The 21,684-nt window shown below is 44.8% G+C and overlaps 1 protein-coding gene across 1 annotated transcript; it reads left to right on the plus strand.

Moving 5' to 3' along the window:
• Positions 1 to 9,442: 9,442 nt before the first annotated feature.
• On the plus strand, positions 9,443 to 17,566 carry PSMD6 (proteasome 26S subunit, non-ATPase 6). The gene is made up of 8 exons (XM_072598774.1): positions 9,443 to 9,706; positions 10,755 to 10,960; positions 12,005 to 12,150; positions 12,554 to 12,773; positions 12,869 to 12,977; positions 14,694 to 14,862; positions 17,093 to 17,170; positions 17,288 to 17,566. Exons 1-8 carry the CDS (start codon positions 9,562 to 9,564, stop codon positions 17,382 to 17,384), a joined length of 1,170 nt encoding a protein of 389 aa, XP_072454875.1. The 5' UTR covers positions 9,443 to 9,561; the 3' UTR covers positions 17,385 to 17,566.
• The last annotated feature ends 4,118 nt before the right edge of the window (positions 17,567 to 21,684 follow it).

A 21,684-nucleotide genomic window follows, 5' to 3' on the forward strand; every position in this document is an offset into this window, starting at 1 on the left:
CAAAGTGTGGCTCTTGGGTCATGTTTAGCTTGAGGTGCTTGAAGATAAGATAGAAATCATATAGGCTCATCAAAACTCCTTAATGTTCAGCTCAAAATATTAAAAAAAACCACAAACCTAAATACAGTCTCCGTTCAAAGAAAATCTTTACGAAGAAACTCTATGTCAAAAATATGCAAATGTTTTGGTTTGCTTTTATACAAAGGACCTGCTGGCCCGTATAATTGGAATCAAAGGAAATAAAGGCGATAGAAGACGGCTCTTCCTGCCTTTCCCTCTGAGGAAAGGCTTTGTTACAGATTTCCGTTAAACCTGGAAGATTTACCTGTTCTGTTTCACAGAATTGCCATATGATGCTGGTATCCAGCTTCCCAGTGTATTTGTGTGTGTGTCCATGGGGAGCTGGAGTGATTTAAAATGTGAAGAAGGTAGAGAGCCTGTAATACTTTCCTACTCATCACCCATCATAGGGGTAAGGAGTATTAATAGAACAGAATCCAGGGATGTGGGATTCCATTGCTTTGTAAAGAACTGAGAAAATAGGCCAGACCGAACCTTCATTAAATATGTTACTTAATATAGCCCTCCCTCCTCCTCCTCTTCATGCCTAACACTTATATGGTACTTTAAGGTTTGCAAAGTCCTTTACAAATATTATCTCATTTGCTTTTCACAACAACCCTGAGAGGGAGGTATGATTATCATGATTTTACAGAGGAGGAAACAGAGGCAGAGAGAGGGAAAGAGACTTGACCGGGTACATACTGCTAGAGTTTATTGTAGGATTTGTACGCAAATCCTCCCAATTCCATCATTCTCTCTAATATGGACACCTAGCTGCCTCCAATTACTGACTGAAATTAAAAAGTGCCCCCTGGCCAAGAGAAATAGAATCCTGAGATGGTAAAGGTAAGCCGTGTTGTACCCTGAGATCCAAATCAAAGTGCTTGAGGCGCATGGCATGTTCCAGGAGAAAAACAGTGAAGGATGGGAAAACACCAAGGACCATGTATCACTCCAGAGCGTTCCTTTGGAAAGGCATCATTTGGGGGGGAGGGAGAATGAGTGCAGTAAGTCAATTGATCATTATGCTACAATAACACGAAAAGTCTGCTCATTCCAAGCAGATGTTCTATTTAAAGATCCTATTCTATGAGGTATAATCAATAACTGCCTCACAGGAAGGGTGTTGAAGTAAGCCGAGATAACCGTGCACACAAAACATTCTTGGACGTATGCAAGGAAACTGTAATCAGTGCCTCTCACATAAAGTCTTAGAAATTCAATGAAAAAGCTGAAAGTGCATGTAATTAAAAGTGTGCATCACCATAGCAAGGCTGATAAAGTTAATTATACAGTAAGAAGAACATTTTTTTTTAATGCAAGGAATGTGGTGGTAATCACAGTCCGTAGCCCAAAGGTACAGCATGAGGAGCTGTGTACATTTTGCATGCAGTGAAAGAATATTTTTTTGAAAAAGTGTATTCTTTTCAACCCAAATTACCTAATGCAAAGAGAGAATAAGAATGTTTGAAAGGAAGGGGAGGCATGAACCACCTAGAAGGATATCTAAATAAAACCAGGTTCAAGTGGAAATTGGCTTCTAACACTGATAAAGAAGGAACAAAACCTAATTTTCAAATAGAAGCCAGAATCAAGGACACTTGAACTGCAAAGAGCTTTAAAGCAGAGCTATGCATGCACTCAGTTGATCCTTGGCCTTTTGGAATAAACACATTTTTAATTTCCATGAGACTGTCTCAGAGAGAGAAGATGCTAAGCATTTTTCTAGTACATAGAATTTATTTCCTCTTCAAAGAGGGAAACTGAATCCCTCAGTTAGGTTTCTAGCTTTGAAAACAGTCATCAGTTAATCCATTCCACTCTGTTTAATAGCCAGAATTACAAAATTGATTGGATGGGCTGTTTCATAGTCAATATCAGGACAGTCAATCACTTAAAAGCAGTTATTTTGATCAATAAGACAGCCCAATCAGAACAGGTCTTCAAAATGCTATTGATTTCTTAGCAATTAGTGGTAATAATGGCTTAAAAAAAAACTCAAGTGGATTTGATCTGAAAAATGGTCTAAATGAGCAGCATAGACAGAAAGCAGGAATAATAGCTGTGACAATCAGCTTTGTCTCTGGGCTTTTCATTGCTGGGATTTCTTTGATTTATGATGTTTTCAAAGTGTTAGCTGGAGTTGAGAATCTATACTATATGCAGGGTACCCCAAAAGCTTTAAGCCTTAATAGCTTAAAATTACCCTAAGAGTTTTGGGACAACATTTATAACCTCAGAGTGATGCTACCTTAGGAAGACTAGGAAAAATTGTAAAATACCCTGGAGTAAGCCTTGTATGATACTTGTGTTAGGCAAGTACTCAGCATTGGGTACTAAGTCTTTTATAAAACTATTAGTTGAAGAGATTTAGCCTACCTGGAACCACTGTTGTCCAAATGAACTCAAATGCAATGACTTGTTTGTAATGACCCAACCGTAAGTCAGAATCATTGGAGGTGAAATGTATTATACTGTCCAATATACATTTTCCCACATGGAAATTATTTGGTGTTTTATATGTATTTTTTGTGGTTGTTGCTGAATTCAGAAATGTGAATGCAATTTCTCTGTCTCCCTACCATCATGAAGTGACATATAACCTTTCTTCTAAATGATGCAATATAAGGTGGTAATAAGGCATTATTTGATTGGGAGAAGACTCTTGGGAGTGGGGTGGGGGAAACAGTGAACGTCACTAGTTAGAATATTCTTGTAAATGTATAAAGTCTCAGCTTATGAGTTATATGGTGGAGAGGGATGGGATATGTTCATACACGTTTCATCCTGTGGCACAACCAAATCAATAACACACTGGTATTTATAGCAGTACTCTGGGTATCATTTGGCAAACATCACTGTTGTTTCAAATTCCTTTTTCTCGAGCTTTTTGTACACTGTGTAAATGACTTACATTTGCAATACGTCTAGCGTGTCAATCACATGAATTGCTTTGATTATGTGTGTGGTGAGCTAACTTGTAAAGCCCAGAGATGAAAATGTATTCCTCTATTTTATAGGTTGGCTAGAAAATATTCAATTCATTCGTGTGGTTAACATCACCTGGGTTAGCCTACTAACTGGCCAGATAGATGGGTCTTGTCACATGCGATGATTTGGAGGAAATAAAAAGGTCATCCAACAGGTGGCTATTTTTGCTTAACAAATGTACATGGTATCACCTCTAAGTCTAAACATACTATAGGATACCCTCTGCTATGAAGCCTGTTCTGCAGGAGCTCTCTGAATCAAAACCACCAGAATTGGGATAAAGAAGATGAATTTGGTGATTTCAGTGGTAATGATGAGCCTTGGTAGGAGGGCAGCCTCGCCGGAAAAGGCAATCAGCATTTATTAAGCACTTACTTATATCAGGTGTTAGGCTTTGTACTACACATACAGATACATGCAAAAAAAGTTAGTCTGTCCTCAAGGAGTTTATGTATACAATACATAAGAGGAAGCTGGAAAGATTGGGGTGGGGTTGTTGGTGGGAAAGTACCCAGTGTCAGAGCATAGCTCTGAAGTCCAGAAAGTTAGGAGAGATCCAAAGGAAGGGAATGAGGTTGGCTGTCCTGGGTCCCTACATGGATGCAGGCTCCAGGAGGAAACCAGCTTAGGGAGAAAGGGACTAGTAGAAAGATATTCCAGGGTGAAAAGGACTAGTTGGATGTTGCAGGTCAAGGAAGTCCCAGACCCTAAAGGAAGTTCTAGAATGAGACTGCATCTGAGGCAAGATTTTAAAGTTTAGAAATAGGATCAGAGTCAGGAGAAGAAAGCAAGGGGGTGATGCCCTGTTGGAAATAACTTTTCCATCTTCAGATCCTCACATTAGGTATCAAGGAGATAGAAATGGCCTTGTCCATGTTATTAAGTTGTCCAGAAGTCAAGATAAATTTTCATCTCCTGAATCAGATTTCAGGGCATCTATAAACTGGGATGGAGAAAAAATGCTTCTTTATTTTCATTAACCTCTGGTTGCCTTTGTAATCACATGCATTTTTAAAAATTCATTTTAAAACATTATTCAGAGAAGGGATCTATAGGCATCACCAAAGGGGCCCATGATACAGAAAATGTTAAGCATCCCTGATGTAGACTAAAAAGATGGAATCTTCTGTAAGAGAGTACCAAAATATGTTTAAAATCTTGAACTTGAGAAGTGTTCTTGGTAGATCTGTGGAGCTCTGAGAAGGGCTCTTCTTTGTTGTAGGATTACAACTTGGATTACAAATTGGTAATTTGGTAAGATTACAAGCTTTAACAAGCCAATGGATCAAAATGGTACAGATTTTTTATGTGAAAAATAAATGTCCAAGAAATAATGAGGCTAAAATCAAAGGGAAGATATTTGTGAGTCTTGAAATAATGGAAGCAATGAAAGATAAATATTCTGATGAGCAGTTGAATGACATTGAAGGAACCATATGGACATCCTTGAAAGAAATGACCAAAAACTTTTTTGCGAAACTACAAGGCAGAAAATCATCAAGAAATTATCATATGATCTTCTCAAAGTCTATTATTTAGGGAAAGAGAGAGGGGATTGCACTGTGAATTTGCTGGTTTAAGAGACCCTTTGTGGAGGACACTCCTTCCAACGCAGCTTGGCACTGACTCTGAAACTTCTATCCTAGAGAGTTACCTGGAGCCCTGAGAAGTTGTGTTCTTCTATCACCCAGATAACATAAGTTAGAGGCAGGATTTGAACCCAGGTCTCTTTGCTTTGGGGCTATTTCTCTTCACTCTGCTCTGCTACCTTCTCCATCTATCCTAGATAATGCAATATGACATTCAAAATCAAATTCTTCAGTTCACTTTTGGATTCCTACTATAACCTAGTGACAAACTGAAGGAATGTTTGGACACTGAGCTTTGATCTGGGAGTCAGGAAGGCCTGAGTTCAAATCCTGCTTCAGATATTTACTTGCCATATGACCTGGAGCAACTTGCTTAACCTCTGCCTGTCTCACCTTCCTCATCTGTAAAAGGAGCAAGGTGACTTTGATGGCTTTCTAAAGCCTCTCTCAGTTCTAAATCTTTTATTCTATTATCCTAAGAAATCTCCATTCCCTTTAGCTAGCATTTATTAAGCACCTACTAGTTGCACTGTGATAGGCTCCAGGAATCAGAGAGCTTATATTCCACTCTGGAGACTCCACATGTTCACAGATAAGGAAATACAGGTATTCTGAGCAGAGTGGCACTGACAGTTGCAGGCATAAGGAAAGGCCTTATTTATGAGGTGCCGCTGGAGATGAGCTTTGCAGGATGCTGGGAATTCTATGAGGCTAAGGTAAAGGACTGCATTCCAGGTATGGGACACAGACTTCGAATGGCACAGCGGTAGGAACAGGGAAGCCCAGTGAGGTGAATAGCAATACTGACCACACATCGTGTGTGAAAGGGAGGAACGAGAAATCAATCTGGGAGGGGAAGTTGGTGCCAGATGGCACAGGCTGTGAAGTGACACACAGGATAATACTTTTATTTTAGAGGTAATGAGGAGCTACCAAAGGTTCTTGATGAGGGCAGCAGCCTGGGCTGCAGATGAGTGTAGGATTCGTTGGAGAGGGGAGAGACTGGAAGCGAGAAGACAAAGAGGCAGGTCCCTGCCCTCGAGTTGCTTACCATCTAATGGTGGAAGATGATATATTAAAAAAAAAAAAAACTGCTGAAAAGTGTATTAGGGGAGAGAACAGAGGGGACGATGTAGCCAGAGAAGAACATCTGGGTGGGAAATTCTGAGATGGCTCTCTTGGGTACCCTCCTTAAAAGGAGGATCTGGTAGGAGGGGGAAGGAGAAGTCTCATTAGTATATACAATTTAGGTGATTTAAATGAGTATAGTTTTATTTAGAAGGAAAAAAAAGACTTACTAGAACATAAAACTATCATTCACATGAAAATAGTGGGTGATAGTCAAAATGAAATGTTCTTAAACATGAGGGAGGTTAGACTTGATGTTCTCAAGGTCCTTTCAGTTCTAAAATTGCAATTCTACATAGTACAAAAAATACTATTTAACGCACTTATTTTTAGGGGTGAAACAAAAAAAGCAACTTTTTCTTCATGACTGTTATTATTTAGCTTTCTTTGCAGATAACCTGGGGTCATCTTCCCTCCTTTCTTAGGAATAGAATTCCCTCATTTCTAGTTCAGCCAGACTTTGGCTTCCTCATCTAATCTGCAGTCACTCACAGTTTTATTCACCTGTTTGAATCCCTGGAACACTTACACCCTAAGTCCCCAATGTTGGAGGATTGAAGCAACAAGTCAGTTTTTAAAAATCACCCAAGTTCCTACTGCCAAAGCTCAGCTGTGCCTTCTCTGGTACCACCAGCTCAGTGAGCTGTCCCCATGAGTCAAACACATCAAATGACAAAGATCTCATTACAAATTGTCCTAACAGGCACTGGAAGGCCAGTTCTAAGAATAAGGGTCAGTTCACACGCAAATTTCACCAAATGCCTTGGCTCCTGGACAATTCCCACAGTTGAAGGTGCAGCCATATCCTGTTGTCACGCTGATATGTTGGAAGCCTACCTTCTAATTTCCTTAAGTAGAAGTATGGCAGCATTTAATCAGATTTAGTGAATAAGGGAAGTGCCTGTAATCTAGCAAGGCTGACTTCTTTACAAACACACCAGAATGAGTACATCCAGATGAGTGCTATCCATCAACTGGACATTCTTGCATAAATCCAAAAACAAGAATGTAAGGCAATGTGCCTTTCAAAAATCTAATCACCAAGAAATCACTTTCATTTCTTCACTGAAGGCTTCCCTGATTCCCTGCTGCTGCCAAAAGTGAGTTTTCTTTCCTATGGGCTTAGAACGTTTCCTTTATTTTTCCTACTGTTATCATAGTTGTCTATGTAAAGGCAAAGGACAGGAACTATGATTTCACTGGTATAGGGAATTCCCTGGTCAGGAAACTCCCTCTCCTGAAGTAGGTCTTATCTAAATTTTATAATCTTATCTAAAATTTATGATCATCAAGAGAACACCAAGAAATTTGACTTGCTCAGGGTTGCACAGCAAATGTCAGATGGGACTTGAACTCAGATCTTTCCGGTTTCTATGGAACTATGCTTCCTCTCAGCCTCCTCTAAACCATAATAATTTTAAGTGTGTCTATTTAGCTATCTCTTTATTTTTCCATCGACCCATCCATAGCTATCTCTTTGTGTATTTTTCCATCTGTCTTCTATCCATCCATCTATATCTATTTCTCTATCTTTCCATCCATCTTTTCATCTCTTTATCTATCTACCCATCCATCACTATCTTTCTATCCATTTATCCATCTATCCATCTTTCTCTCCATCCATCCATATCTATCTATCTATCTATCTATCCATCTATCATCTATCCATTACTTATTTTCCTTACTATATCACTAGCTTCCTGAGGGACAGGACCAGATTTATTTATTTTGATTGCCCTCAGTAAATAAGTTGCATGTGGTAGGTGTTCCCTCCCCCCAAATTTAATTGAATTGTTGACCTGAGGCAGGGCTAATTCCAGGGGTCTAGACTTGAGATTGAGAGCAGGGACTGTCTTTTGCCTTTTTTGTATTTCTAGCAAACAGAAATGGCTCATGGTCATAATAAACGCTTATTGACTCACAGACTGACCTAGTTGTTGAGAGTTAATTTCCTATCAGGTAAACCACTAAAAACATATGGCAACAGCACTTAATGTTAAAAAGGAAATAACTTTTAAAGGCTAAATTTATTCATATTTATCAGGCACCATCTATTTTCATGCCAGACTTTTTTGGGGAGGGAAGGTCAGGAGTCCAGCAAAAATTTCGTTTCAAAGACAATGAAAAAGGCGCCATCTGTTGGAACGAGTTTTTTGTTCGCTTGCTTGCTTCTCTCCTTTGCTTCAGAAGACAGACAAAATCATGGATCTTTGGGACTTCAGAGATGGTCTGGTCCACATTCTTGCTCAATGCAGGGATAACTGCTGATGATGTCAAAGGTCGCTGGCTTCAATGCTTAGGGCAGTCAAGACATCTGTGGGACACTGGATGGAGCACGGAGTGTTGAGTTGGGAGCCCTGCATTCATGGCATCGTAGATGTGGAGTGGGATGTGTCCATCTAGAATATGGACCACTTACTCCAACCCTGTGATCCCTGCAGAGAGGGAAACTGAGGCCCTGAGAAGCTCAGTGAGTTGACAGCAGAAGCAGCCTGTGGACCCAGGTCCTCTACCTCCACCCCAAACAAACACTCTTTCCACCTGCACTGTTGGTGTCTTTCAACAGTTCAACCCATTCATCTGACCGGGCAGGAGTCCAGAGAGCCGAAGACTTGTGCTAAGTCCCAGAGGTAGGAAGGAGGACCACAACTGCATCCTCGGATCCCCAGTCTTGCGCCCCAACACACCACGTTCAGATCCCAGCCTGCTTCTTGCCAGCCCTGACCTGGACCAAGTTATCTCACACCTTATCAGTGAGATGGGGCCAAGCTCAGCGGATGGTTTGGATTGGTGCTCTCCCTGGACATGTGCTAATTATTACCCAATTTAAAGATGTTATCAACAGGTAAAAACACATTTAACGGCACCATTGGAGCAAGATTTTCGGCTGTGTTTAGCAGACGCTCGGCTGGCAGAAAGGGCCCGACGGCATTCAAGGAGCATCCAGATTTCCTGGAGTGGAGAAGGGTTTCTTCACATCTTACCCCGTGCTTAGATGTGCTGGGGGTAGGGCTGGGGGAGGGGGAGGACGGCAAAGAGCTTGTATATGGTGCCTCCCAAGGACTGGTCGTGGGCGGATACTTTGTAACAAATACAGTTTGGAAAAAGAAATAGACAGATGTAGGACGCTGGGGGGAGGGGAAAGGGGGGAGGTGCTCTGTCTCAGTCACCAGGGCGGGGCAGAGCTGGCACTTACGGGTCACTCTGACCAGGCCCCAGGGGAAACCACGGACAAACGTGGCTGCTGGAGAAGCTCCTGACTGCGTTCTAGGCATGAGGAACCTAGAACCTAGAACCCAGCGTGGTCACCACGAAGGCCCTCCACTGGGCCGGGTGCGGAGGACCTGGGTTCAAACCCAGACTCTTCCCCTTCTTTACCTTTTGACTCTGGCAGACTGACTTCACCCGGCCGCCCTCCTGCCTCAGTTTCCTCCTCTGTAAAATGAGCTGGAGAAGGAAACGGCAGACCCCTCCAGGATCAAATCGGTGCTCCTGCTCTTGTTGATAAGTCCCGCTTCCTCTGTTTCCCTCTCGGTACATGAGATGACCTCTGGGGCTCTGCTCCCCCACACTGGGAGCCCAGCTCGGCAGGGGGGCGGGGCGGGGCGGGGCTCTGGCCGCGCAGTCCCGGCGGGGCCCGGCAGAGGTCGCTGCAGGCGACCGGGCTCGTGCCGGAAGCCGGGGGAGGCGCTGCGCTTTCACTTCCTCTTCCGCCGCCGGCAGCCGGGAGTGCAGGCCCGGGCCCGCCGCCGGTTGTTGTGGTTGTCGCGTCCCCGGAGCCGCCGCAGCGATGCCGCTGGAGAACTTGGAGGAGGAGGGCCTGCCCAAGAACCCGGACCTGCGCATCGCGCAGCTGCGCTTCCTGCTCAGCCTGCCCGAGCACCGCGGGGACGCGGCCGTGCGCGATGAGCTCATGGCGGCCGTGCGCGATAACAGTGAGCGAGCCCCCGCCCGGCCCGGCCGGCCCGTCACCCGAGCCCGGGGCCCCGATGAGGCCCGGCCTGGCCCGTCACCAAGCCCGGGGCCCCGATGAGGCCCGGCCCGGCCCGTCACCCAAGCCCAGCGCCCCGATGAGGCCCGGCCCGTCACCCGAGCCCGGGGCCCTGATGAGGCCCGGCCCGGGGCCCCTATGAGGCCAAGCCCGGCCCGGCCCGTCACCAAGCCCAGCACCCCGATGAGGCCCGGCCCGTCACCCGAGCCCGGGGCCCTGATGAGGCCCGGCCCGGCCCGTCACCCGAGCCCGGGGCCCTGATGAGGCCCGGCCCGGCGCCCCTATGAGGCCAAGCCCGGCCCGGCCCGTCACCCGAGCCCGGGGCCCCGATGAGGCCCGGCCCGTCACCCGAGCCCGGGGCCCTGATGAGGCCCGGCCCGGGGCCCCTATGAGGCCAAGCCCGGCCCGGCCCGTCACCAAGCCCAGCACCCCGATGAGGCCCGGCCCGTCACCCGAGCCCGGGGCCCTGATGAGGCCCGGCCCGGCCCGTCACCCGAGCCCGGGGCCCTGATGAGGCCCGGCCCGGCGCCCCTATGAGGCCAAGCCCGGCCCGGCCCGTCACCCGAGCCCGGGGCCCCGATGAGGCCTGGCCCATCACCCAAGCCCGGGGCCGCGATGAGGCCCACACTTCCAGGCCCGCCCCCTGACTCAGCACTGCCGAGAGCTCCAGCTGAGCGTCCCTGCCCCCAGCCCCGGTGTAGACCAGTCTGGGGGGCCCCTTTAACTTACAGATGGGGAGCCTGAGTCCCAGGGAGGTTGTGTGACTTGGCCGCGGTCAGCCCGGAGCCCGCGTCCTTCCCCTGGGGAGGGTCGGAGCTCCGGAAGCCCCACCGGGCGGGCCTCGGGAAGGGCTGCCAGCCCCCGGGGGCCTAGGACCAGCGTAGACCCCGAGGGTGCCGGGGGGCTCGTCCCGCCTGACAGATGAGGAAGCCAAGGCCCCCCACGTGGCCGTGCGCGCCCCCGCCATGACTCCTCCCTGTGCCCTCTTGCAGACATGGCCCCTTACTACGAAGCCCTGTGCAAGTCCCTGGACTGGCCGCTGGACGCGGAGCTGCTCGCTAAGATGAAGAAGGCCAACGAGGAGGAGCTGACGCGCCTGGACGAGGAGCTGGAGGACGCGGAGAAGAACCTGGGGGAGAGCGAGATCCGGGACGCCATGATGGCCAAGGCCGAGTACCTGTGCCGCATCGGGGACAAGGTCAGCGCGGCGCCCGCTGCCCGGGGCGGGCACTGCTGGGGGGCTGGCGGAGGGGGCGCGGCGCCAGAGGGGAGCGCTCGGGCGGAGGAGAGCCCGGGGAGAGGGGGCACCCTGTTTGCGACGCTGGGCTTACCCGACCTTTGGGCAGGAGAGGAAGAGGATGGAGGACTGCGCAGTGTTGGGCCAGAACGTTCCAGAGAGCTGCGGAGGAGTAGGCCGGGAGTCAGGAGGGGTGACGGGTCGGTTCGGAGCTGTGGTTGGCTTTTAGAGCTTTCTCAGGTTGTGATTCTCGTACGTGTTGCAGCGTTGGATAGAAAAACGTAGGGAGCCTTATCGGTGGGCGAAGAGACTCAGGGCTCTGTTTTCTCCTGGTTTTTGTTCACCGGGTAATTTTAACTAGCCACACGGATGCGTGGGATCGGAGTAGGCCGTCAGCCAGCCCGGCCCCCTGTTGTAGTGGTGAGGAAACAGAGCCCGGAGGGTCAGCGCCTTGGCCAGGATTACCCCAAGTCCAAGCCCAGGCGCTGCTCCTGAGGCCCTGCCTGATGCAGGCATAGTTCATGTCTGGACAGCCTCAAGAGATGGCCGATGAAGCTGCGCCTAAGAGCCGGTCAGCAGCTCCATGACGGGACCGATAATCCCTGTCCCTCTGGTGATTTTGTGTGTAACGGCAGCAGCATGGCGGCATTGCAGAGCTAGACAACTGCTAAGGAAGCTGAGAAGGTGAACCCAGAAATCACTTTAATTTCATGATGGGACATGGAGATGGGAAGGTTTGAGCTGCATCGTGCTGGAGTGTCACATCCATTGTTCTCTGGCAGTTTTTGAACACATTGCGTTAGCACAGCATGTTTTGAGAATTTAGTTGTCTTGTGGCATTGTTCAATCCTTCTGAAAGTAGGAAAAAATTAATCAGAGTTGTGCATGGGAATTAGAATCCCTTAGACTTTGAAGATGTAATAAACTTTTATCTGTTCCCTTTTTTCTCTTAGTGTATACTTAGTTGGTGCTTGGTTTTAACCTTAGCAATGGTCTTTTTGACAGGAAGGAGCTCTGACAGCCTTTCGGAAGACATATGATAAGACCGTGGCTCTGGGTCACCGATTGGATATTGTATTCTACCTCCTAAGAATTGGCTTATTTTATATGGATAATGATCTCATCACAAGAAACACTGAGAAGGCTAAAAGGTATCCTTCAGATGTGGGAGCTAAGGGGTGTGTCTAGCCAACCAGCAGCTATTCCCTCATGGTTTGAGTGCAGTGAGTGAAATGTTTTTATTGAGGGGAGGAGCAGGTAGAATAAATTGTTGAGCTCTCACTTTCTGGAAACCTGTCCATTTTCTTTGACATAAAACTAGTAATTAAAGTAAATTTAAAAAAAAAATAGTTAATATACCTTTGCCATTAAGATTCTGACTCCTGTAGTCAGGAAGAATCTTACCTTTGTTGTGCAGCCCACGAGTATGTATTTTGAAAAGTGCTTACTTAATGAAGCTAGTTGGCGTGATTTGTGACTTGTAGCAGCCTTTGTGGAACTGTTAGTTTTGATTTTCTCTTTTTATGATCCTTTTATAACATTGTTTGTTTTCAGCCTCATAGAAGAAGGAGGTGACTGGGACAGGAGAAATCGCCTGAAGGTGTATCAGGGTCTTTACTGTGTGGCCATTCGGGATTTTAAGCAGGCAGCTGAACTCTTCCTTGACACCGTTTCAACATTTACGTCCTACGAACTGATGGATTACAAAACATTTGTAACATACACTGTCTATGTCAGCATGATTGCTCTAGAAAGACCTGATCTCAGGGAAAAGGTAAGTGCAAACACCTGCTTCTAAAGGCACTTTCTTTTTTCGGATTAAAAAAAGCTGATAGTCAACAAAAACATTAGTTTGCTTTACTATTTTAGGTTATTAAAGGAGCAGAAATTCTGGAAGTCTTGCACAGCCTGCCCACAGTTCGACAGTACCTCTTTTCACTATATGAATGTCGTTATTCAGTCTTCTTCCAGTCATTGGGTAAGAATATTGTTACTGATTTTGATCATGTACCTTCATGTTAATTCTGTGAGCAGCCACCTTAAGGTGACAAATCTAAAGAAGCCTGCAGCTGCAGATTTCTTTGTGCCTCTTTATGGAATCTTGGTTCTACTTTGTGCAGTAGGGATTACAGAACCCACAGTGGGGAAGCACACTCACAATTAGGTTATTAAGTAGTTTCTGGTGATTAATACTGTCTTTTGAGGGAAAGAAAAAACGAAATGGGGGCGTGCTTCACTGAGCTCTGAATTATCTGAGGTTGACTTTTTATATTGCTGTGAAATGTCGTATGTTTTAAATAATGTTCAAGAATCATACTGTAAAAATGATCCATCATTAATATTAATTTAGCCTCCTGTCGTGTTCTTGTGTTCTTCTGTTCTATTGTGTTCACATAGCCCTTGAAGAGAAGAAACCTGAATTTGAGCAGCACGTTGTGTTAACTTGTGTTAGCATTATTTTGTTGTCGTGTTGTTTTACTTCTTCCTCCTGATGCTGTCCATCCATCCTTAGAGTTTCTCATGGTGTGGGGGGCTCTTTACTCTTATATTGACAAGGTCTTTTTTAGTTCACATTTCTGTTTTTATTATTTTGCCTCTTCTCTTGCTGTCAGGTTTCAGTTCTAATTGCTGTGAATGGACCTGCCTTCTGATTTGTTATTTCTAAGCTGCAGTGGGTATAGATACCAAGGAGCCAATTTGTTAGACTTGGGTGTATAGTAAGGTAGCCAGGCCCGGGGTAAGAGTTCATGGAGCTTTGTTGTGGGCAGAGTACACAAGTGACTAGTACATGGACTATGTCATAACAGCTTTGGCTGCCTGGTGACCTGCTTTAGCTTGGGTTCTCAGCTTTCTCCTGGCTGCCTCATCTTGCCTCTGCCCTTAACTCTGTGATATTGGGCTAAGTTAAGCTCTGTGCTCCTCCTTTTCTTTATTTATAAAATGATCTCTAAGGTCCTTCTCGACCTAAAATTCTGAGACTTTACTGTTGTTTCTCTGGTTGCGATGGATCCTTGCTGCCTGCTGCCATTGGCTGATTGCCAGGAGCAGTGTGAAAGGACATCAGACAGATCAGTGTCTTGTTTGAACCAATTTACCAGATTCATCCCAAATTGCCTTGTTTGGTTTTGATCCACAAGGAAGACTTTATTCTCACTGGCTGATTGCCAGGTCCCTCAGGGCATTTGCTCTGATTCTCACTAATTCAGCCTCCGATCATTGTGCTCCTTGGCCCCTGCTTTGCCGTCGTTTCCATGGAGGTAAGGCTCAGGAGCTGAATTGGAGAATTTTGAGTTGCTTAAGCTACCGTAGAAACCAGTCTTTGAATGAGATAAAAGTGTTAAATCAGAAAGAGATGGTGTTCATACCTTGGCTTTCTTCTTTTTCTTAAAAGTAGTTGGAGGAGTTTGCTCATTAGTAAGACCTGGTTCATCTCAGAGGCAGAGTCTGAAGTGAGTGTTTCTGAGCTACACGACCTCTGGGCTGTGTTTGACAGGTTTAGAGAATGCTGGCATAAAGCCTCCTTTGTTTTCCAGCCCAAGTGGACACAGGTTCCTGTTGTATACCCCTTCTCTTGCTCTATCACCAGACAGGCACTGACTCCTTTTTTTACACTGGGTTCATGGCTGCCCAATTGGAGTAGCATGAGGACAGCCAGGAATCATGTGTTGAAGACACCATCTTTTGTTTGTTGCAGCGATTGTGGAGCAGGAGATGAAGAAGGACTGGCTCTTTGCTCCTCATTATCGATACTACGTGCGGGAGATGAGAATCCATGCCTACAGCCAGCTTCTGGAGTCCTACAGGTCACTGACGCTCGGCTACATGGCCGAGGCTTTTGGAGTTGGCGTGGAGTTTATAGACCAGTAAGTAAGACTGCCATCTTACTGTCTTATTAGCGGAGACCATTCACTGCAAATTAGTCAGAACTACTGAAGATCTCGTGTGTCCTTGCACCCTTTTGCTTCACACCCCATTTTCCTGTCCCTGCTCCCAATTGGGAGGCAGAAATGTGAAAGTTTTTTTTTGAACGATTTGTCTGGTACTTTAGGCTTAAACAAAAAAGAATCAGAACAGCTCTGGGAGCTCGAACAGCTCTTGATGTCCCATTTTACAGAGGTTTGAACTTGCCTTGAGCTAGGACTGGACGGTGTTCGATGCTTAGCTCTCTGTTAAATCATACTGCCTCTGATAATTCTGCCCTGCCTTCTATGCCATACATACTTGGCTGCAGACCTGAAAGCTGGTCAGACTTTGAGACAGCGGGGTGCTGCAGTGGGCAGAGTGCTGGCCTTGGATGTGGAGCCCTTCCTAGCAGTGTGACCCTCTGACCTAGGCCAGTCATGTCACCGCCTTTTCCCTCACCTGTAAATGAGGATGGGGATAGCACCTAAGTCATGGGACCTTGTGAGACCCAACTGAGAGGATACACACAGAGTGCTTTGCAGATCTTTGAAAAGTGCTATATAAATGTTAGCTGGTAGTGTTAGTACTAATTGCATAAAGCAGGATTTGTAGCTCTTGGCATAATGAATTCTGGTAGTGCTTAGCCATAGGTATTTCTCAGAGAGTCTCTCCCTGCCAACAGGTGAAAAATGCACCATGGGCATCCTGAGCAAGAGCTGCCCCCTGAACAGGGAGGGTGTGGTGCAGTCAGTGCCCACACTGGTTAGGAGACCTGACTCTTTTCTGGGTGGCACACTGGCATCGCTTTGGGTAAAGTCCTTGATCTTTATCTCCAGCAAAGTGGTCATGTGAGCCCTGTCTACTTCAAGGGTGTTTGGGAAGTTAAATGAGATCATGAACGTGAAATTCACTCATTAGTATTTCATATAACTCATTCTTGCATGTACACTACAGATACTGATATCCCTGATGCAGTGTGGAATTTTTGAAAGTGGTGTTTTGGTTGATAGTAGATTGAGGCGTGGGGCCTACCTTGGGGTTCTAAAGCTTTTTATTTCAACCTAGAAGATATTAGCTTTTCAAGAGGAATGAAAAGGAGACCAAAATCCTTATTGATGGTAAAGAGGAGATGGCGAACTATTGGTTCATTAGCGAAGGGACTGATGGTTGGCCAGGCAGGGATTGTGAGCAGTAGCAAACATTTTCCTGCTGCTTTCCTGACCTGGGAAGGGAAAGCATAGTCTAGCCTTACCTTGCTTTGTATTGTGGCAAAGTATAGTTGTATTTTTGTTTTTAGAGTCTGCTGTGTTACTTAGTTATGGTGATAGTTAGATCTAGCAATACAAACAGTTTCTTCGTGTAGCATTTCCTATGGAGTTTAATCACAGAATAATATCTGTAAGTGAATTTTTCCACTCTGATCTGACCTTTTGATTTTAGCTAAAGTTTAAAGTCCATGACTCAAGCTCAGTCATCCAGGAAATGAACACAAGCAAGTATTTCGAGGGCAGTACAGATATGTTAGCCCTAAGTTTTTGTAATATTTGAGTACTGTTTGAGGAATGAGATTGTTTTTTAATGTAAAAATGGGTCAAAACCATTACTATAAATAGTTAATTATGCCCCCCAAGCCCCAATGACTGCCTTTGACTGTGAAATGCTGTATTTGAATCCTGTGTGCAGATTTAGCCTAGCAGGAAAATCCCTACCCGTCTTCATCACAGACAAATTAGTTTTAAATAGAGAAATGACTGGGGCCAATTTTAATGGCAGGGCTTTCTAAATAGCAAAAAGCTAAAGTCCCTACTGTTGTTAAGGTCTTGTGTGAGACCAGCCCTTGTATGATGAAATGGTGTCACGAGAAAAGCAGCGGAAGTGTGGTCCCAGTGGCCGGCAGCCATACTCTTTTGTGGGTTGAAGTATTTTTGAAATAATTATGATGTGTAGCCTAGATGGAAGCATGCAGTATTTCTGCATGTTCTTTCCCCTCAATTATTCCAAATATAGGCTTTATTAAGCTGGTCAGGACTAAAGGGGGGTCAGTGTTAAAACAGTTTTTAAAGATAGTTTTTCTTGATGCTTCAACTCTAAAATTAAATAAGTAATGTGCTCTTTGGTAGGTTGACAGTGCAGGAGTTTGCCTAAGAAATGTCAGCACCCTTGATTAACACTTTGTTTCACCTCCATCAGGGAACTTTCCAGATTTATTGCAGCTGGGAGACTACACTGCAAAATAGATAAAGTCAATGAAATTGTGGAAACCAACAGGTAATTTGCCATCCTATGTTCCAATAAGATGATTAAACCAGCTCATTCTTAATGACAGAAAGCTGTCTTCATCCTGTGCTATGATAAAGACATACCGATGTTTTTGTTTTTGGACAGACCAGATAGCAAGAACTGGCAGTATCAAGAAACCATCAAGAAGGGAGATCTGCTGCTGAATCGAGTTCAGAAGCTTTCCAGGGTGATCAATATGTAAGGCTCCAGGAAGGTGTATACATACAAGGGGAAACGGGATAGTTTATAAGAATGTTTGGGACATCTGGCCATCTTGTTGGAATAAAGATGCCCTTCAGTGATACAGACTTGGAAATTTTATAGTCTACTTCATTATGTAAACAATTCAGCTGTAAACAATAAAGAATACAGTTTTGGTTTCAATATTTATTTTTGAGGATTTGGCTACTGATATCTGGAAAGGTATGTTCATATATATATATATATATATATATATTAAACAGAGCAATTGTCCTTCCCCTTAGTTATTTAAAAAATTAAAAAGATCACATTGATTACTAAACTCAAATGTGGCTAATAACCCACTGCCACAATCATTTCTTTCTCAAAGCTAGCATGTGCCCCAAGGAGACACAAAGGACACTGGCCTCTCAAGGCAGGGCTTTTACCGTAATTACACTGTGTTGCTCTTTTTTTTTTTTCAGTTTTCTAAAAGATTTTTTCTTTGTTACAGAGACAAATGGCAGGTAGTAGAATAGGGACTGTCCTATAAGCAGCCTGTCTTTTGGTAGTCACACACAAAGTTGATTTGGATCATATTTGTTGGACAGCCAAGTCTGATGGGGATTTAGGCGTTAGAGGTGACCTTTATCTTGGCCAGACCTCTTTTATTTTGCAGGTGAGCCCCGAAATAAAGTGACTTCTCAAGTGTGGCTGTTGGGTGATCTGATTCTGGTTTGAACTTTGGGTCTCCCACTCAGCCTCTCTTGGCACCTTTCTGCTCTAATGGGGTTGGACTAAACAGTCTCTAAGCTTACTTCTGGCCTGAAACCTGGAATGCCTTCTGTGGCAAAAGCCAGAGTAGTACCCCCAGATCCAGGGCATGGGGCAGCCTCCTACCAACACTGATTTTTTTTTTTGGCCAGGGGTGAAACATTTGCTCAGGCTCCATGGAACTTGTTGGTAAAATAAGATTGTATTGCAAAACTACCCTTTGGAAGAAGGTTTTGATCTTGTAATGAAAAATATGCGAATAATGTAGTAACTTCGAAGTTGAAAGCTAGTGATCATTTGTGTCTCCAGGCCTGGGGAGCAGTGTGGTGTGAGATGGCGAAAGGGGCCAGGACACCTGGATTCTGCATATGTTGGAACCTTGCCTTCTAATCACCTCTGGAAGATCTCCATGAGACAAGGTTATTAGGAGCCTGAAACTACTTAAAAAGAGTGTCCTATGGTTAAAAACCTTCCCAAGTTTCTACTTGGCTTGGGGTACATTTAAACTTTTTTTTTATTGAGAAGATTTTAACACTACATTAAGTGGTGTTGATCTGGGAAGTTCACGGAGGGAAAAGTGTTAGGCAGACTGACGTTTCTTGGGAAAACTGAATTCTGTCTGTTGGACTGTGTTTTAGGTCTGAGCTAGATCGCCGATTTCTTAGGGCCAAGCATCCTCTCCCCAGAGGCATTGTGTGCTCCTTGGTAAGTCCTGTGGGGAAACAGGCTCTTAAGGCAGCTGAGGCCTGGGACCTGGAGTCAAGAAGACTAAGCCTGGGCGAGCCACTGTTCTGCAACGAGGATGGCATTTACCAAGTAGGGGTGTTGAACGACTGAGTGAGATAAACAGTGAGGACTGGCGGCTGAGATGCAGGAGGGTGAGCTGAACTAGTCTCAAGGCCAGAAAGCCACAACAATCATAGGAAGAGGAAACAAAGGGGGCAAGACCCTACAAGTGTGCGACAGCTATAGAGTTACTCTAGCGGGCAGCCTGTGTACAGCCAGGGAGATCTACAGCCCTAGTTATACCAGGGGGCTTGTGGGGATGTTAGCAATAATTAATCCTGTGATGCATCTGCACCAAAGTGTGAAAAAGCTTTGTTTAGGGCCCATTTCTACTGTGGAGTTAATTACACATAGTAAACCACTTCAGAATGCTACAGTTTGCCCACCCAAAGCAGCTGTGACTTACGTTAGGGCTGGGCATTTCCCGACCCAAAGGGAATGGTGTGCCCTTTGTGGGCTGTATTTCCTGAAGTATCACAAAGGAGCACGAACTGCTGGCAGGTAGCAACTTCCCTAAGGAATTTAGCTTGTAGGAAACAAACTCCTCAAGGAGATGTGTCTTTATTCTGTCTGGGCTGGCTGATTGGGAGCCTCCACCTCCCTTACCTGTCCCCTTCCAGTGTCGGGTCTTCAGGCCAGAAGAGACTGGCCTCTGTGACCACGTTCTCTGGTTTCTAATGCAGCTGCCATTAATCAATGCTGTGTCCTCCCTGCCTGGAGCACATTCCCACCACAGCAACACTTCTCTCTGGTCAAAGACCCAGTAGGGCACCACCACTTCTCTGTATAAGGCCTTCCCTGATTTTCCCCTGCAGATTTCCTTCTCCTGGAACCGTTTGCCTTTTTTAGTAACGTGTGACACAGATTGCAACATCCTTTAAAATAACAAGTCCTCCAGGGTCTGGAATTTGCTGTTTTCCCCTTCAGTGCCCACACCCAGTGCTACAAAGCACTGGTCCAGTGGATAACAAGTGGGACATTTCCCTGAGCTAGTAGTTAGTCGACTTGACTGAGTGTGTAGGATATATTCTGAGTACATGTGCATTCCAGAAATGCAATCATTCCAGTCTGCCTTCCTTCCTAGACTACTCTGAAAAGAGCTCTGACCTAGGGAGTGATAGGAGGGTGAACAGTGAGACCCCCTGGATCCCCTCCCCCCAGCTTCTGGGCAGGGCCAGAGCTGCCTGCTTCCTCTAGGTCCCCCGAGTCCTCAGACAGAGAGGGCAACCCCGCAGAAGGCAGCTGCTGAATTTGCCCAGCCTGTGGCACTCAAAGAGTTGACTCAGTAGAGATTGTTGCCCTTACTCTAGCAATCATGGAAAACTGACATACATACTCCTCACTTTCTAAGGGCTCTACATTCATTTTCTAGTTTTAATTAAAAGGAGCTCTTCCTAATATGAGAATGATTTTATCAGTGATACAGTTTTGTACTAATATCAGCTTGATTTAAATTCATCTTTAATACTATTAAGCTAGCAAGTGAGCATTTTCATTAAACCTCTGAATTGAAAAATGAAAACTAAATTGATTTTTTCCTCAAATATTTTACTTTTCCTTTTTCTGAAAAGATCATAAATTAGAAATAAGGCTGAGTCATAACCTACTGAATCAAAAAGAAAAAAAAATTAATTCCAATATAATTTAGTTCCCACCTACTGCAACAATGCAGATCAATTTTCATCTTCAGGTTTAAGAGACTGTCCATTAGAAGGTAGAAGTCACAATACACAGGAAGGATAAAGCATCAACATTATGCTAAAATCTAAGCCTTTCTGGTGTATCCCTATCACAGTGGTCTATTAAACATGCTTGAATGATTTTGAAAATTTCATTATGAATGCCCCAACTTCTGTATTCTGTAGTCTTGTTTACCATGCAAGGTGCAGTATTGACTATGAACGTTACATATTTGGATATTCTCTTTAGAAAATTAAACCCAGCAGCACATTCTCTCTCTGTAAATTGATCTCGAGTGCCTTTATGCCATGCCAAGTTGAATGGGTCAGTGAGGAATAGTTGTAAATGAAATGCCTCTAGACAACTCTGATATTCTCCTTGTCATTTGGAAAAGGATACACTATTGAGTAAGATTACTTTCCAATTGAGCATTACTCATTTATTGTACAAACAAAATATGTTTCTGAGTTCCCTTTGCCTTCCTAGACCCACATAATGACTTACTACTATAAGTCTTTTTTTTTTTTAAGATCAGAGCTTACCTGGGAAACATTAACAAACTATTGTGAGATACTACATGTAAGCCAAGAGGGACATTAGTTGTATTATTGCTTTTTCATACAAAGGGCATGACTGGTCAGAGATTTTTTATTGCACTGAGATTTTAAAAATATTGCTTGCAATAGGTAGACCCAGTTGACCTAGTGTTTTGGTTATATAAATTGAAAGTATTTTGGTTATATTAAAGTCGAGCCCTTTTCTGCCAACAACTCATCCTTGGTCAATTAAATCTATGTTTCGGTCTCAAAGTCCAACTCTGCTATTTAGATTCCTATTTGCCTACTGAGCTTGCCTGAGAGCTGAAAATCTTGATGAATACATTGGTAACAAAATTTGGTTTATACTTTTAAGAATGGGAAAAAAGGCCATTTGTCAGTGCCTTTAGGCTTACAGGTCTTTGGTCTTCAACCACAATATTATGCCAGCTGTGGGTTACTTTTTCAAATTACTCTTAGACGATCCTTTTCCAGGTACATGTTTACACACTTCTGAACTAAGCTATCTGGACCCGCTGACCCAGA

Source organism: Notamacropus eugenii, chromosome 3, assembly GCF_028372415.1.
Source record: "Notamacropus eugenii isolate mMacEug1 chromosome 3, mMacEug1.pri_v2, whole genome shotgun sequence".
Taxonomy (NCBI): Eukaryota; Metazoa; Chordata; class Mammalia; order Diprotodontia; family Macropodidae; genus Notamacropus; species Notamacropus eugenii.